Raw genomic sequence first — 15,694 nt, forward strand, 5'->3', positions numbered from 1 at the left:
GACAGCGGCATTAGCCTGCTCTTTTTCGATTTCCAACTGTCGAGGGATCTTTAACGTGCACAGCCTGTAGCACGACTTGACGCTTTTTCCATGTCAGACCCTCGTACCTGCATCACCGATAGGGGAAACCGGGTTGAAAAATGTAAACTTAAAATAGCTACCTGAATCATTATTCAGGCAAACTTACGTTCGTTTTTATTCAATCCAAAAGAGAAATTCTCTATCAGAGAAAGTGACGACTATTTGATTTTCCACTTTGTATAATTCACACGTACTAAACACAATACCATCGTCGACGATACTGCAACAAGGCTTATCCGTCAGATATTGGTTGTTCAGTAAATATAAATAGTTTGGACGGTTATATTATAGCCGACCAGATGGTCTTAAGTGTCCATAAATGGTCAAGAGAAAGTATATACAAATACTCAACCCGAAGAAAATAAATTTTCGTATGTTACAATAAGGAATTGATCTTGAAAGAGAAGCATCTAACTTAAAGCCACAAATTGGTTGGTTGGTTGATAGATGACAAGTTATCGTTCGCTTTCAGTGGATGCTGAAATCGCAAACTAGATGGTTGTTGGAAGCCACAAATTTCCACACAAAGCTTTTATACTCAGTTTAATCTCAGTAAAAAAAATCGGCCCTGGAGCGACAATTCTAACAAGATATTGAAGTTACATGTATTTCAAAAGGAATCACTTTTCTGAGATTGGGTTTCTCTTGTGACTTGATCTTCAGGCTATGAACATTTCAATTAGCCTTCTCTTAGTTCAAAAACCCTTAATGTCAGTTTAACAAGTCTGAAATAACCTGAGCTTTTCATCAGACTAATAATCCGAGTCTAATATCAGATCATTTGGATCTAATCATTTCTCCCAGACGACATTTATGCATTACCCCAATCTTCTTTCACCCGTATCCAAGTTTTGATCAGTCGGCTTTAACTTGATGTGATCTGTATTGATCACAGTATTACTTTCATTGTGGAGACCAATCGATCAAGTCTTTAGATCCGATCACCCAGTAATCCTATTTGTTTTTGTGTGGTATTTAATAAGGTAGACAGTAACAACGGATATTAGCAGGTTTTAGAACATGAGCTGTATAGTTAATAATAATCAATATAATAAACATGACCATATGGAGAATAGTATTAAAAATACCACAATTAAAGGTTATCTTATCAATTACTAATCAAACTTCCACCACAACTTATTAACTTATTTTATATTGATATATTTTATGGTCGTTTAATATCTGACTTATCTAGTCCATCATATTGTGAAAACAGACTTCTGTTACTTAAGGCAACCATTCCACTTATAGTAATTCTGATTACAGAAACTACCACTGTGTCAAGCAAATCTGGAATGGTGTTTTGTATGTATTTTCTGTGTGAAAAAAATAACCCCAAAACAGACATCAATGTCCGTTACGAACTGATTTTAGCACTTCTAACATTGGTTCACCTAGTAATAAGCAGGTGCCACCTGTTGGTGAGAGGATCTGGATTTTCAGCAACTAGTGACATCCGAAAGAGTCCGATTATTCTCTTGATTAAGTCGACCTGGGCCCACACACGACCGACTAGAAATCGCAGTTGCCAACAGTTGCTCGTGTTTCTTCATTTTTGATATAGTTGGTCTGGGCGGACGAAATTTGCGGCCATCAGGTTGCTGTATGAAATAGGAATAAACCAATTTTTCAATAAAAACACTTCTGGTGGATACAGATCGACCAGCACTACTCCTTCTGCTCAACTCCCATTGATAGTTGTCCTTCATTAAAGAACATAATATTATTATTATCTAGATTTTCGCCCAATTGTTGCGACATCTGCAATTACTATCCTCATTTGAATTTACCTTAAGGTCACAAAAATTACCGTCGTCGTCGAAAGTTCGTTTCATTCCAATTTTGACTTCATTTTGTAAATGATTCAAATTATTTCAGCATCATTATGTCCACCCACAGGCCCTTTCGAACTGATAGGCTTCGTTCCGGCAACGATTACTATAAGATGGAATTAGATGAATTATCCATTGATAACGAACTGTTTCGCATCTCCACAGAAACAGAAGATCCGGAAATTAATCTCGTCCAAGTTCAGCTTGGAATGCCATGTGACTGGCGAGTGTAAGGATGCGTATAGACATTTATAGAAGTAATATAATAATGAAGGCCTTTTATTAGGTTCATCATATCTTCAGACAATAATTACAGTATATTAATGTTTGACTCTTGATGTACATGACGATCAGGGATAGATCTTTAATTGTCTTAATGCTCTCTCTGTTAAGTAAAAGTCAGATCTAATAACTTCTCAGAATGAACTGGGAATTCGAATAATTAGACAACAGATTATTGACGTGACTAAAGTCGAATTTCTTGTACGTCGCAATTATGTATGGAGGGGAATCGTTGCCAAAAGTATTCATAAAGTCAAACTCGAAAACAGAGCGTCGTGTTTGCGCTTTATACCTAAAAATCTACTCACTAATTCATTGTATGACGAATGAAGTTAATTGATGACAATGAAGACAAAAACTATCGGACGCTTTTTAGCCAATGAACTCACGTAACGCCATGCAGCACAGCGGAATTAGTTTCCTGTTTGTAATGTTTGGAGATGGAAAGAGATAATATATTAGGCTTACACCATAGAACTTTTTAGATTATAGTTCTATGCTTGCATATAGACCAGTGTGTTGGTTAATACCGGCGTCATCAAGTTTTCTTTAGAAAAAATGTCATCACATTATAGTTACGGCAGCCACTCGACATTATCACAATTGTTTGATAAAATGGTGTCGTAAACAAGGTTCCAAAATAGGCAAGAATACATTACCAACTTCCCTTTCAGACCATCTTGATCAAGACAATATTACCCCTTTACACTCCATTCAACAATTTCACTTGACCAAATGTTAATTTGATACTTTCTAAGCCTGGCTTAATGAATCTACTCATCGTGATCACGTCTCTAACGAGCTCGTTTTACAAAAATGACCCATTAAACCAAAGTTAAGTGTAGGTGGAAAATTAAATTGAAATCACGGGATGATACTTTGTTTAAGCCATCATAAGCTTCAATCCAGCTGATCATATAGTAACATTATATGATCAGGAAGTGGTGGTCTTATATTGTGACGTCGTTCCTTCTTGCTTAACCCTTGTGCTAGCACGTCGTTTGAATAACATTGGATAGAACCTGGGGTATGTGGGGACGCTTATTATTTAATGGGAATTTACAACAAAAGAACATGAAATATATTTCCAGGTGTGGCGAATAATACTTTATAAAGACTCCTTGTTAACCAAATCAATTATTCAAGATGATAGTTACACCGATATGCGAAAGTCATGCTATCTTCAAGCTAAACCTATAATCTAGAATATTACATAACGGTTGGGTTGTGATCTAGGGATGAGCAGAGAGCATCTGCTTTGTTTCAATTATTGACCAATTGGTCAAGATTTCAAAAGTAGCTTACTTAACTTGATATGGTTATAACATTTATTGATAATTTGATAAATATGCATAAAAAACTCAAATTTGACCTCCTGGGGTACTTCTGGACCCCAGAGATTCAATAGATGTTATAGTCAATTTTTAACCAAAATGGCCCCAAAATTAGTAGAAATGGCCCCTACATGGTACTAAATAATTTTTGATTTCATTGAACAACTTTAACAATAAATAATATATTAATGTTTTGACAGTATGTTGTTTGTATTTCGGTGCCGAAATAGGTGTAGAGGGATTGGACCAGGGACCAATAAGATAGGGTGTTTGATAGTTGTTGGCATATTATTAGTGCAGCAAGGTAATTTCCCCAGTCTCAGTTGACCTGTATTTATATTGAACAGGTCTCATCTTGGTAAAATATTATGTACTTTTCATATTGAATATATCCATAAATTTATTTAATAATTTGAATTAATTGGTGTGTATAACAGATTAATCTTAATCTTTGAATTGATGTATTGTGTCAAATGATCATTTTGACCAATGATTTTGGTTGAAATCAGAGGGTAATTTTAGGGGCCATTTTGACTATTGTATTTTGGGTCATTTTGACTAATTTCTACTTTTGGGGCCATTTTGACACGGGGACATTTCGGGTTAGTGCCAAATTGACTTTAACCTAAGACAACTAGCTTTAGAGGTAGATTACAATTTAATTCTATTCACAGAAATCCAGTTTTAGCACTGAATTTATCTGGGGTCTAAATGTACCCCAACATACTTGCATGGTGTGTTTCAATATCCGCTAATTTAATTCTATTCACAGAAATCCAGTTTTAGCACTGAATTTATCTGGGGTCTAAATGTACCCCAACATACTTGCATGGTGTGTTTCAATATCCGCTAATTGTGATTGTTGCACAGTAGAATGATCATGAACAGGTTAAAAATTCATTCAGCTACAATGTTTGAAATAACCAAACTGCTATCTTCGATGGCATTTTGGAAATTAAAAAAAAATCGATGCTGGGGTCCCGATATACCCCAAGTTCTAGCAAGTTCTGTTACGTGATGCTGATATTGGGATGATCCAAGGGTACTTTCCAGCCTTCTACGTGATTCTATGATTATATATACCATTATGCACGTTAAAGGCTAGATGTATCATTTCCACTCTGGTTTCCCTTGTCGATGATGCTGGTCGGAATGGCTGAATTGGACAATGAACCGAGGCCAAGTGTGCCATAGGCTGCATACGTCAAATATTCCTGCAAGACTACTTACAAAACGTTCACCATATAGGCCAATGAGCCCCACGCTAAAACAGTTTTCTTCTCTTACCAAATGATTGTAATCACTTTATGGACACTGACGTCAAGCGTACGGATAATGTACATAGTTAAATAGATTTTCATACATCATAAGGACTAGAACACCATTATTCAAAACCCGACCCTTACAATTATTCCACCTTACTTAACCCAAAACAAACTTGCTTTAATTCAATGGAATTTTCACAAACAGTGAGTATAGAATGATCTAATTATTTGATTTATTTACGGTCATTTCCCTCACACTTTCTTATAATATGTCCGAACAGAAATCTCATTTCCAAGCCTAGTATTAACATTATTAAATTAAGCTTGCTGTAAATTTGATTAAGACTTTTATTGTTAACTTAAACTGTCAGCTAGGAGCATTTTAGAATTTTATTTGTGACTGAGTTTGTTGACTTAACTGTGGGAAAAGGTGTGCTTAAAAAATTTGAGTGAAGAAGTTAAAGATAGCTCTGGGTTGATCATCGACATGTTACATAGCCTAGTCCGAGATATATCGCCTGTGCATACGATATTATAAGTAGACTTTCTGTCTTTCATTTTAAAGAAGAATAGGAAGTGAATACGTGTCCAAGGATGAAAATACATTCCCTTTATGATTCTTTTTCAGCAAAATAGCCCGCCCAGCTCTATATAACCTACTATAAAGCCGCGTTTATAGACGGCCAAAAAGTAACCGGACCGAGTACGGTGTACGTCAAGCTGGTCTAATTTTTGTGGCAGTGTTAACGCGTCTTGTGAATACTGCTGTAAAGTTTTTCATGACCTTTAAGGTGACAGATTTCATTTTGCAACACATTATAAATACTATAATCAAAGAAAATAACCTGATCATCACTACGACCAATTTTTATCAATCAAAATCTGTCAAGTTGCTTAAGATTATATTAAGAATATATCATTATTTTAGGCATTTAAAAAAAAATAAAAGCAAACAAAACGATCCTTAAATAATACATTCCAATGAAAGTACAAAACATGTGTTTCGGAATATATGTATATAGATTTATAAGTAGTATATTCATTTAGTGTTTTACACTACCATTATATATAGAAAAATCTTTTGAGACATCAAGTTTTGGACTACAAAACTGTCTGTTTTCAAATAACTCGCTTTCAGACTAGAGCTATTATGAGTATCATATAATTAACGATCTGGTAAATATAAACCGAGTTTGCTGAAATGAAGTATATTCTAATTTTAGCCGGAAGGGACCTTATTTTGCTCACATTACATTATTTCGATCGACTACATGTCATTTAGATTGTCTCCTTTTCGTGATCATGCATAAAATGATTGACAAGTCATCAAGTCTAGCTTAACTGAGGATAAAACAGTTTACACAAGAAACAGTTTTAAAAATTTCTAATTATTTATTAGATTGATGGTTAATGTCAATGTTAAAGCGATTCGAAGCACATGAGGATTTTGATGACTTGGCCTTTGCAGTCTATATCATTACTCAATTATTTAGTTTCAAAAGCAGCTTATTTCGCCTTTAACTTGGTGGCCATCTTGAATAATGGCGGCCATTTTGGGTTTTTTCTTTGCTAATTTTACCAATCAAGATTTTGTAGCGAACTGTATCCCCAGTTTCGAGATGAATTAAGAATAAATCACTTTACTTTTTTATGCGTGTCGAATGCATCCATTCGTTCCATTCCGATTTTGTGCACGACGTCGTATCTGTAATACTAATAGAAGAAGGAGAGAAACAACTAGCCTATATTTTACAAGGATAACAAGTAGGGTGCAGAATGAACCAATTCCTTATTATGAGGAAAGATGGCCCAGATATACAACGGATGTGTCACGTATGACAATTCTGATAAAATCATATATTTCATAACGTAAAACAATGCATTTTTATTTGGACTTCAATCAGCTTATTTCATATCATTATCTGAAGTTGGCTTTAACTTTGACAGGAAACAGAATGGATTTATCCGATTAGCCACATGTTAATCACTATGATTAGTTGTTGATGATTCTTTACGTACATTAACCTTTCTAATTCGATAGTCAGTAATTACTACAACCTTTCACATTGACCTTGATCCTTAAAGATAGAATTTAAATATTTGATTCATTTATCAGAGTCGTCTAAATATAGCGGATTCTTATCCTGAAAGAAAAAGGAAGAAACAAACGTGTTCTTCAAGGATTACAACTTAAGCTCACAATCATCCTGTCTACCACCTTTTTATTGTACTTGTTGCTCAGCGATCCGTATTGATGTATAGGAAGTTAGTTGAATCGGGACATATTGCGTACGTAATACATACATGCACCATTATCATCCATCAAAACTCTGTAATTCATATACACTATGTCAAATTCCGAATGTAAATCTGACGTAAGGTTCGTCTACAATTAAAGAAAAACAAATCAATGGAAGTGACTACATTAAAATGACCCTTGTGGATTTATTAACGTTTTCTCATACAGACATTACTGATATATGACGTCAATGGTAATATAATACATTTGAAAATGTTTATTGCGACCAAGATACTTTTTGTTACTTTTACTGGTACATTTCTTTTAATTGTAGACGATCCATACGTCAGATTTACATTCGGAATTTGACATAGTGTATATGAATTACAGAGTTTTGATGGATGATAATGGTGCATGTATGTATTACGTACGCAATATGTCCCGATTCAACTAACTTCCTATACATCAATATGTTACATATTTCACATGATGCCAATAAAAACATCTAGTAGACCCAGTCAGTACTCTATATTACTTCTAATTAACATGTTTACTCTTGGAAGACTGCCCACTTCGTTAGTCTTCATTGACAATTCTTACAGTTCCCCAAAATAGACTTTTTTCATATTTTTGGAGTTGTTGCCCTTGAAATACAATAGTCTTTGAGATTAAGACTAGGATAAGTGAAACTAGTTTTAAAAGAAAGTAGGCTAGATTACAATTTGGAATATATTTTTATAAATTTTATTGAGTGCTTTGTTGTGAAATAATAATAATTTTATCCTTAAAATCTAGATTCTAATTCTATTTCCATTTTAGCCATTTCAAAATTGAAATGGTTTCCGTCCTTCTCTTTCTAAGATTGGTATTTCAAAATTGAAATCGTAATTGTTGTTGTTATTTTTTTATTACAGAGAGTTGAGGCCCTTGTTATAGTCTTGAGAACATATCCTAGTAAAAATCTGATACCAATATCATATGGTTGATTCATATAAGTAGCAGTAAACCTAGAGAGCATTTAGTACCAAGGTAGAGCTTAATAAGTTAATAGGTAAGTAATATAAAGCCACTTGTATGTATCATTATAATTGACGTATATATCCTTGCCAACAACTATTCCTATAAAAATCATAGATTCAATGTATATTAATATCGCTGTAGCAATATTGCTTTTAGGTCGATAAGTGTTAGTATAGCTTCTGAGACAAAAGTATAATTAGGCAATGTTTATATAAAAAACACTTTTTTACGAAAAAATCTTCAAAATTGATCAGATAAGATACATCAGGTGCACATTGCCAGTTTACGTTATCATTTACATGCAACTTTATTAAAATCTTTGCCAATATGGCATTTGAATGAAAATCTTCAAGAAAATATAGGCTACAAACGTAACAAAATTCTTACTAGGTAGATATAAATAAACTGTGTTGAGTATAAGTATACATCATATACAATAGATCAAACCAAATTACCATTACCAGTTTATCATATCAATGCCAAAATACTTGTAATATTTTACATATCTAAGTAAATTAAAAGACTGGAATATTCTTTGGAACTTCCCTTTGGAGTAAAGTATTATTTTAATCAGTGATTACGACAACGTCTCTCCTGTATTTCAAGGTTTTGGGTCGATTTTTTTCATGCCTTTTTTTTAAATTTAAGATAAAATGGTGCTCGGCTTTTTAAAAATATAAATTCAGTTCACTTTTTCAGATTAATGATAATGAAATACACATTTTTGTTAAAAAAATTTAAAGGAGTAAAAAAAAAAAAATTCCCTAACATACAAATATCAGGTCAGTTTCTGCGAAATTTTTGAAAGTGTGTACTTAATATGTATCAGACCAATTTTACTCGCGAAGTTTGAGATATGTATCTGTTAATTTGAACTTTTTTTTTAAAAAAAAAATCATTGTTTCTCACAAATTACAAAACTTATCAGAATTTTCTCGCAGACTTTACAGATAAGTACGTCCGCAGATATTTTATTCAAGGAAACTTTTAACAGTATTTTGTCTATGCACTAAATATAGCAGATTATTTTCTCGTGAATCCTTGAAAAAAGAGTCTTGATCATTGTTCTCGGCTTCAAGCCAATATTCATACAGAGTTCTTACGCACATGAACACAGTTTTGACGTTTAATCCCTGTTTGACACAATTCAGGCCAGACGTGGATCACCTATACTAAATAATATCGAACGATCTTCGATTAATCGTTCGTCAATTGATATCGATATAGTTAAATACATCGAGAAATAACCCGTGTATATTAAAAGATATATAACTCATGTTTAACATAGAGTTTGCGTGAAAGATGTATGTTCTGGTAAATTTCCAATTGCTACAAGTTGGCTACTCGTCTCAAAGGGATAAATTGAACTGTAAGATAAATGATAGTTAACGATAAGTCTAGCAAATACTACCAGCGTTTAGGGGATTCTGTCCATAGACTTGCCACTTATCGTTCTGTCCATAATTTAATCATCTTCAACACAAAACACCCTCACTGGGTATTACTATTTGTTGTATATATTCAATTATCATTTAACATATAAAAATAACGAATAAACGAATTTCCACATCAAAGAAATCAGTCGCCACAATCTGGTATCGAAATGAGGTTGCTTTTCTAGACGATCGCAAGTTTAACCGAATAGACCAATTGGATTATGATAAGATTAGTCTGTATTTTCATAACAGACTTGGCTTATAATCGGTTCATTGGAACTACCACTATTGCTGTAATTTAAAACAAAATTACTAGTACGCTCAGATTCAGTCAATAACTCAGGATCGACACGAGTCTAATTTAAGTCATCGATGAGTTTAAAATTTCTTTCCAGTTAATGGCAACACTTTTTAGTTGTATCTTGTTCTGTGTTATTCAGTCAATGCAAGATCGTCAAGATCCCTTAAGTTATGAATTAGCTGGCCACATTTTTCAGTTCACTTGTCCATTGAAATTGTGCTGCTTCACAATTTACCATCACTAAAGTTTCTATTTGTCCAATGATATCCTTAATATAGTCAATAGAAATCTTTACATAATAAAGACTTTATTCGGCAAACGCGATTCCGCTACTCCAATGACATGATAAACAGTGGTTGACCTTGCCATTGGCAGAATCTGAGAGCAAACGAGTTTCCAGAGACAAATTGTGGGACCAACTGGGTAGTTGGAATGTTCCAAAATTTAAACAAAACACACCGTTTACATCCAGAAGGGCTGAAAAACATGTAACATGTATATGAGTCTATCCGATGATGACAATGACATCAAACTTTTCTTAGATCAATTGAAAGTTGGTAAGTAACAGGATCTACAATCTAATAAATACGTAAATTGGATGTAGATAATTTTACTTAAAGACATCAATATGAAAAAAGCGTTCTATTACTTATCAAAGCTAGTCAGTTGGTTTACTGTTGAAATAATGAATATCTGCAATTTATCTAAATCATTCATTCCACTTTTTCTTACTATCCCATCTGTTTTTAATCTACTGGCTTTAACTGTACTCTTTAGACATATCAACATACGGGGGTTTATCTAGGAATTTTAATTAATGAAAATATTTGTAAACAAACCTCTCTAAACCAGCCTAAACTTTCAACAGCTCTACTTTGGGTGCCATGGTCTTTGAATGTAGGATAAACCACTTTCATACAGGATGGTACCTAATTGGCTTTGCTTGAACAGTTTTGATGTTATCAGGTATTTTGGTTGAAACATAATTACATCTAATAAACTTCTCTTTGAAAAAAAAAACATTGTACCACATGAGAATAGACAAATATAGGTTTGCCCTGTTTGTCCATTATAATCTGATGCAAGATATGCGATGAATGTATGAAGAACATTCCACTTAACAAGAGATCTCTTACGTGTTGCATGTATTAAGACCTCATCAGAACAGTCCGTTTGGAAATGGATTTATACCCGAATACTTAACAAGGTACCTCAAAGATGCTTTGGACAAAAAATACACCACTTTTTTCTTTTTTTTTCAACTCACTCATCTTTTACTGTTCTTTACTTAATGACCTATAGGTCAGTCTTTTTTTGGAGAAATAAACCCTCCCTCCCAGAAAAACAAAATTTACTCAGAATATCTATCTAATACAATATCCACCCAGTACCCCGCATCCTTGCTAAAAATTTATCTTCTATAATGCTCGAAAAATAGCGTCTTATCACAATTGTCCGACTTCTGCTAAAATAATCTTTTGAATGCAAATTTGTCTCTTCGTCTACATGTTAACGGTGAAGATCGACTTCTCCGTCCTTTTTGAAGTTTCTTTTAAAAAAATTATCACGATAAACTGTTTAAACCAGTCTCTATTCTTCTTTCAGATACCTGAAGAAGTAGATGTCAACGAAATTCAATAGACACTGTATTGGAAATAATATAAAACGAAACAGCAATGGGCTAAACAGAACATAATATTGTAAAATAACGTTCGATAGAACTGAAACAAGACTAACATCGGATATAAGAGAACTGAAATCAAATTATTCATTGTGAACTGGAACATTGCTCCCAGCCGTTAATCTCCATTTAAAATAAAAAAACCCCAGTCATTATTCAATTGAACTGTTTCAAACGTAAATAGTAAAGTAATTAAGAACTTTATTTATATAGGTTAATTCTACCTTTTTCTACCACCAGTGACGTCATGCCGTCAAAGATGATTCAATATTCCTAGTAATTGTTCAATTTTGCTCTGATTTCCCGCTAATTTTTGATAGATTAGTTTGAGGATATTGTAAATAGTACACTATAGTAATTACGGGTTTATGTCAATATATATTCTCTAATAGTCATTACAAAAGTGATATTTAAATATTCATTAATTGGGAATATCACTAATAGCCTTATAATAGGCTTAAGATATACTTGACAGCTCGTACCAACTATTTTATAGCTAGGAAATAATGAACCGGTGTTCGAATGTGACCAATGATTACTTGACCAATCTGTGAAATTGAGGAGAATTAACAGTTAGCCGATCACTTCGAACTGTCTAATATACGTGAGCGACGCTCAAAAGACTTTCAGCAAAATGTTAATTAAAATATGTACAGGTGCAACTAATTAGCACACCAAATTATTATCGCTGCGTATTAATGTGTTCCATGTGACAAATGGTCGAAAATTGCCATTGAAATCAATACCATATTATCAGTGTGGTTTATTAATTACAGAATGTCATCACTAGCATGTCTCCTGTGCAATATTTGATTAAATGGAGTTTTAATATGTAAAGCATCAAGGACATGTAATATTGATTGAACAAGGATTACAGAACGGACAATTTGAATAATTATGCCTTTTGTCGTCATGGTGGAACCGGCCAATCAAAAGACTAGAATTGATTCCACAGAACAGCTGCAAACAGATAGCAGACGATCAGTGTCAGCTCGCGCGCGGAATAGTCAACATGTCGAGAATAAAATACCGTCAATACAAGATGGAATGGAGGAAAGAAGAGAAACTATACCCGCGGTGATTTTACCTTATATTACAGCATTGGATAAAGATGGGAACGTAAACCGTGGATATACCTCTCCAGATATAGAACTTCAATCCTACTCTTTTCCTCTCCTGTATAACAACAATACAAAACTTGATGGTAGTGACAATAATAACCATCATCTAACACCGTTATCACTACCTGTCACAAGACATAGTGATCTCGTTAGCGATATATTCACCATGAAAACCAACCAAAGACCAAGAATACTCAAACAGATGAGTGACGATGAGGCCAGACACGATGACTGCATCAGTAGAGAGGAATCGGCGAAACACAGAGGAAAAGAGTCGGCACTGTCAGATATAGGCGCCGATTATATGCGTGTAAATGGGACGATCGGCCCGTTTAAGCAATTACAAAAACCATGTTCCTTGCAATCGCTGCCAACTTCGTCTAAAATGAGCTATACTTCGACGGAGGAGGCAGGCGTTGCACTTGTAGGAAGCGGGAGTGAATACCAAAAATATACTGAAGACAAAACGCAAAATAAAGCGCGACAGAAAAATGTCGGGTATCGGTTAGGAAAACGGAAGGAACTTTATGAAAAAAGGAAGAAGATTTCTGATTACTGTTTAGTGTTCAGTATGTTTGGAATATGTGTGATGGTCTTGGAAACGGAGTTATCCATGGCAGAGGTGTACACGAAGGTAAGCAAGTTACGATGCTTTATTTTTATTCACATCTATTGACATTTTAAATAACTATTAAGTAGGTGTTATAAAGCTTTAAACAAGCATTGACCCAACCTTTTTCTAGTCATACAGAAGCAATACCTCTACTTGACTTGTCCTGCGCTAAATTTAACTCTATATTTACCATCCTATGCCTATATAGCTAAAACAGCTGTTACCGATGTTGATAAATTGATCATTTATACAGGATTTCATTACAAACTTGCCATATTGTGCAACTCTCTTTTGACTGAAATAGATTTGGTGTGGTCTATCTAAAAAGGCGGGGAGAAGAGCTAGGCCAGAAACCATCGTAATTTTGGCGCCATTTATTTTAATTGGCAAAGTATAGTTCCCAAGTTTTAAGACTTGACTTTAAATTATTTTGTAATTCACTGATTTATTAAATATGAATTGATTATTGATCCAATAGTAAGAAACTGCTGTAATGTCATTCAACCCATTAGTTTAGGGTGTTGGTAACCTACTTCCACTAGAAATCAGATGACCCTGTTGACAATTTTAAAGGTGCTCTTCTCAAATTTTTACAATTTTTCAAGAACTGTATTAGATCTCTTCAGCAATTTGTTTGGGTTAAAATTGAGAAATTTAGATTAACTTTTCTTGGTTGAAGTCAAGAGGGTTACCTGAATACTGAATAGATAGATAAATGAGAGTCCTCCTGTGCTATATTAAGACTAATTGCCAATTGTATATACATCTATAATAGGACCTCTACTGAGTTATGTAATGATATTCATTAACAAACTCTTCATGTTATGAGAGGGCCTAGAGTGAAAATCATATCACCATGGAAACATGGATAGTGTGATACCCTTTAGAGCATGAAATGGAAATAATAACCTGATTACATGAAATTAGAAGTAATTAGTCAGATTTGAGATATAATTATATCTGATAATTGGTTATAGAGCTAGAACTAATAATTGTACTTACATGTATATCATTAGTATTTCATAGTGAGAGAATTCTTCATTTCAATGAAACACCACATCTTTCTACTGTGTCCACCCAAAAGTCAAATAGAGTTGACGAAGGCAACAAGATAGGCATCAGATAAAATTCAGAATTTAAAAAACTACAGTGTCTGATTGGTTTTTCAAATTTGAGTTTAGTAAGAATAATTGTCTCTGGGATGACCTAGAATTTTGAAAAATGTTTTGGTCTTATGTAGGTCTACAGTGTTGGACTGGTTTTCTGGCCTACTGGGTACCATAAGGTCTGTATGGTGTTTTACAGTGTTGGCCTGGTTTTCTGATCTACTGGGCACCATAAGTTCTGTATGGTGGTCTACAGTATTGGACTGGTTTTCTTGCCTACTGGGTCTGCATGGTGTTCTACAGTGTTGGACTGGTTTTCTGACCTACTGGGCACATAAGATCTGTATGGTGGTCTACAGTGTTTGACTGGTTTTCTGATCTACTGGGCACCATAAGATCTGTATGGTGGTCTACAGTGTTTTACTGGTTTTCTGATGTACTGGGCACCATAAGGTCTGTATGGTGGTCTACAGTGTTGGACTGGTTTTTAGTGAAACCTGGTACCATAAGGTCTGTATGTTTTCTTGTGAAACTTGGTACCATAAGGTCTATTTGTTTTCTTGTGAAACTGGTACCATAAGATCTTTATGTTTTCTTGTGAAACTGGGTACCATAAGGTCTATTTGTTTTCTTGTGAAACTGGTACCATAAGATCTGTATGTTTTCTTGTGAAACTGGGTACCATAAGATCTGTATGTTTTCTTGTGAAACTGGGTACCATAAGGTCTGTATATTTTCTTGTGAAACTGGTACCATAAGATCTGTATGTTTTCTTGTGAAACTGGGTACCATAAGATCTGTATGTTTTCTTGTGAAACTGGGTACCATAAGGTCTGTATATTTTCTTGTGAAACTGGTACCATAAGATCTGTATGTTTTCTTGTGAAACTGGGTACCATAAGCTCTGTTTGTTTTCTAGTGAAACTTGGTACCATAAGGTCTGTATGTTTTCTTGTGAAACTGGTACCATAAGATCTGTATGTTTTCTTGTGAAACTTGGTACCATAAGGTCTATTTGTTTTCTTGTGAAACTGGTACCATAAGATCTTTATGTTTTCTTGTGAAACTTGGTACCATAAGGTCTATTTGTTTTCTTGTGAAACTGGTACCATAAGATCTGTATGTTTTCTTGTGAAACTGGGTACCATAAGATCTGTATGTTTTCTTGTGAAACTGGGTACCATAAGGTCTGTATATTTTCTTGTGAAACTGGTACCATAAGATCTGTATGTTTTCTTGTGAAACTGGGTACCATAAGGTCTGTTTGTTTTTTAGTGAAACTTGGTACCATAAGGTCTGTATGTTTTCTTGTGAAACTGGGTACCATAAGGTCTGTATGTTTTCTTGTGAAACTGGGTACCATTAGGTTTCGTTTTTCATAGA

The 15,694-nt window shown here is 34.2% G+C and overlaps 1 protein-coding gene across 1 annotated transcript in view; it reads left to right on the forward strand.

Moving 5' to 3' along the window:
- Positions 1–12,794: 12,794 nt before the first annotated feature.
- LOTGIDRAFT_111965 (hypothetical protein) overlaps positions 12,795–15,694 on the forward strand; it is a gene marked incomplete at both ends in the record, with an annotated part of 67,775 nt that continues 64,875 nt past the window's right edge. Inside the window, one exon of the mRNA XM_009049623.1 lies at positions 12,795–13,226. Coding sequence (XP_009047871.1) covers positions 12,795–13,226 — 432 coding nt within the window. The remainder of the gene's footprint in view (positions 13,227–15,694) is intronic.

The sequence above is a fragment of the Lottia gigantea genome, assembly GCF_000327385.1.
Source record: "Lottia gigantea unplaced genomic scaffold LOTGIsca_14, whole genome shotgun sequence".
Taxonomy (NCBI): Eukaryota; Metazoa; Mollusca; class Gastropoda; family Lottiidae; genus Lottia; species Lottia gigantea.